The sequence below is a fragment of the Camelina sativa genome, chromosome 10, assembly GCF_000633955.1.
Source record: "Camelina sativa cultivar DH55 chromosome 10, Cs, whole genome shotgun sequence".
Lineage (NCBI taxonomy): Eukaryota > Viridiplantae > Streptophyta > Magnoliopsida > Brassicales > Brassicaceae > Camelina > Camelina sativa.
Window position 1 is genome coordinate 18,755,385 of NC_025694.1, and position 3,403 is coordinate 18,758,787.

Consider the following 3,403-nt stretch of genomic DNA (forward strand, 5'->3'; position numbering starts at 1 on the left):
AAAAAAAATTTTAACAACACAATTTTGTAACATGTGACTATTAAAATTTCATACTAAAATGCATGACTTTAATCTCTCAATATGAATAATTATTTGTATAGTTTTTATTATTAATCATGTTCAACTTTTTTATTTATCATAATATAGATTGGGGTACAGATTATAATTATGTATTATATGTTACATTTACTTTAGCTTCATAGGATTCCTACTTTGTACTATATTAAGATATGATAGAAAACAACAAAAATCTAATTAAAATGTAAGCGGTGTGACTACTATTAATATACATAGAGCATATCAATTTCATTTTGCTGTATAACAAAAGAAACAAAAAAAAAAAGATGGTAATCTCTTTGCTCTGTCTTTTTATCATCACCTTCGCTTCGTTGATCTTTATCAGCAACAAGATCAAACGCTCTAAATGAAACCTTCCTCCTAGCCCTCCAACGTTACCAGTTATCGGAAACTTACACCAAATTGGAGAATTGCCTCACATATTATTTCAACGTCTATCCGAAAGAACAGGACATGTTATGCTTCTTCACTTAGGGTTTGTCCCTGTAATTGTGATCTCATCGAGAGAAGCAGCTGAAGAGGTGTTACGAACTCATGACCTAGACTGTTGCAGCAGACCTAAGCTTGTTGGATCGAGGCTAACCTCTCGGGGTTTTAAAGATGTGGCTTTTACACCATACGGTGACGAGTGGAAGGAGCGGCGCAAGTTCTTGGTGCGTGAGCTTTTCAGTTTGAGAAAGGTTCAGTCTTCCGGGTATATCAGAGAGGAAGAATGTAACTTTCTAGTCAAGAAACTGTCGGAATCAGCGGTGGATCGATCTCCGGTCGATTTGAGCAAAACCCTTTTCTGGTTAACCGCGAGTATCCTGTTTAGAGTAGCTTATGGAAAAAGGTTCCACGAGTGTGAGTTCATCGATAAAGACAAGGTCGAAGAGCTTGTGTTTGAAGCCGAGAGAGCTCAGGGAAGTTTCACTTGCTCTGATTTCTTTCCTATTGCCGGACTTGGATGGCTCGTTGACTGTATTTCAGGGCAACACAAGAGGCTCAAAGATGTTTTCGTCAAGCTCGATACTCTGTTTCAAGGTGTGATCGATGATCATTTACATCCTGATCCTGGAAAATTTTCAAAAGATCACAGAGATATTGTCGATGTTATGTTGGATGTGATGCATAAACAAGGCGAGGATGATTCCTTGACGCTCACGTTAGATCACATCAAGGCATTACTAACGGTACGTAAAATAAAACAACAAGACTTGTTTTAATTCATTTGCATTGAAACTGAATCTGCATATTTAAAATTAGTATTGCCTGTTTGCTAGAATTTGTTTCTAGGAGGGGTAGACACAGGAGCTATTACCATGATATGGGCAATGACGGAACTCGTTAAAACCCCGCAAGTCATGAAGAAAGTTCAAGGCGAGATCCGAGACCGTCTGGGAAACAATAAGGAGAGAATCACCGAAGAAGATCTCGACAAAGTTCCTTTCTTGAACATGGTGATCAAGGAAACATTCAGATTACACCCAGCAGCTCCTCTTCTGCTCCCAAGGGAAACAATGGCTCACATCAAGGTCCAAGGATATGATATTCCTCCAAATAGACAGATCTTGGTGAACGCTTGGGCGATAGGAAGAGATCCAAAATACTGGACAAACCCGGAAGAGTTTAACCCTGAGAGGTTTATGGATAGCCCTATGGATTATAAAGGAAGACATTTCGAGTTCATATCGTTTGGGTCTGGTCGAAGGATATGTCCCGGTATAGCAATGGGGGTAGCTACTGTGGAATTGGGACTCTTGAACTTACTTTACTTCTTCGATTGGAGAGCACCTGATGGTATAACACATAAAGACATCGAAAAGAAGAAGCTGGTACCCTTACAATCGTCAAGAAAGTACCTCTCAAGCTCGTTCCAGTTCGAGTCAAGTGATTGCACCATTCTCCAGACTCCAGTTATAGACTTTTTACTAAGTTTTGAATAAACTTCCTCTGTATTTCCTGTAATATAAACCGAAACGTATGCAAAGTTGTTGTGAATGTGTGCTTCATATGGGCTTATTTGGTCTGAACCATGAACTGGGCCCATTATGGTGTGAAGTCCATACAGGATCCGGGTTGTGTAGTCTGCAAGGGTAAACCGACATAAGCTCTAGGGTTTCACTATATAAGGGAACCTAGGGTTGAAGAAACAAGACAAGAAGTAATCACAAAGACGCAGAAGAAGCTGGTGGTACCTTGGTGGCAGTTGTAGGGCACAGTGCAGGGCAGATGCAGAGACGCTGGACGTAGTGCAGAGAGCATGCGCAGGGCGTCGTACATGGAGCTTGAAGCTGTGTGCAGAACCATGATAAAGGAGCAGAATTTTGGCTGGGGTCGAAGGGCTGATAGCCGGAGATAACCTTGTCTAGGTTTAAAGTGTCTTCAGGACACTCTGATGAGAGACGAAGGTGGAGCTGCTTCTTTGGGGTTTTGAAGGTATTTCAGGGTTATACATGGAGGGGAGAGCTGAACCAGAGACAAAGAGAGGGGAAGAAGAAAAGCTAGATACTCTATGTTTTCTTCTTCCGGTTTCCTTGTAGTTGCTCTCTAAGCTTGTATATGAAACACTAGTGTAAACCTTGGTTGATTGATAGTGGATGTTTGTGGGAGAAGATTCCCACACGAGATGTACCCTCTGCATGAGGGGAACTCGTTAAACTCTATGTTATGTTTATGTTATGCATATTGATCTGTGAAGTAGACGAGGAGTAGGGGCAGAGTCGCAGTAGGCGATTCACTACAAAGGTGAATTGGGGTCTGCGATTCTCAACAAGTGGTATCAGAGCTCAGGCTCAGGATTTCACAGACTCAGGCATGGCGTTGTAAACATACAAGGAGGATCCAAAGTAGAATACTCAAATGTTAAATCAATTATGGGGTTGGTTTAAGGTGGAGTTATCTACAGTGTTTGATTCAGGTTCATGGATGGATGTGTGAAGGTAATTTACCCATGGCTGTGAAGAGGGAATCAAAGCATCATCCAAAAGGCTCAAACTTATCAAAACAGAAGTTCAGTTTCCGCTGCGGTCACAAGGTACATGTGATATTCTGTTTTGAAGCTTCTGAATACTCAAAGCTGTTTCAGTTTAAGGAATCTAGAAACTGGGAGAACACAAGGATGTAGACGTCTTCAACTATTGAAAAATCAGTTTTCGGTTGGTGAAGGTCTTTGTGGTGGTGTTCAAAAATTGGTTGAAGGTACAACTACATGAGTCACAGATTTACTAAGGGACGCTTTTAGATGTGAATCTGTGTAAGAGGGTTGTTAGGTCAGCAAGTTGTGTTGAAGATTCAGATGAGTATGAAGATGGACCAGACAGTTCATGTTGAAGTGGTCAGAATT

General features: G+C 40.9%; 1 protein-coding gene across 1 annotated transcript; it reads left to right on the plus strand.

Annotated features, from left to right (window-relative positions):
* LOC104719308 (cytochrome P450 71B17-like) lies at window positions 339-2,668 on the plus strand. The gene is made up of 2 exons (XM_019231051.1): window positions 339-1,250; window positions 1,341-2,668. Exons 1-2 carry the CDS (start codon window positions 537-539, stop codon window positions 2,001-2,003), a joined length of 1,377 nt encoding a protein of 458 aa, XP_019086596.1. The 5' UTR covers window positions 339-536; the 3' UTR covers window positions 2,004-2,668.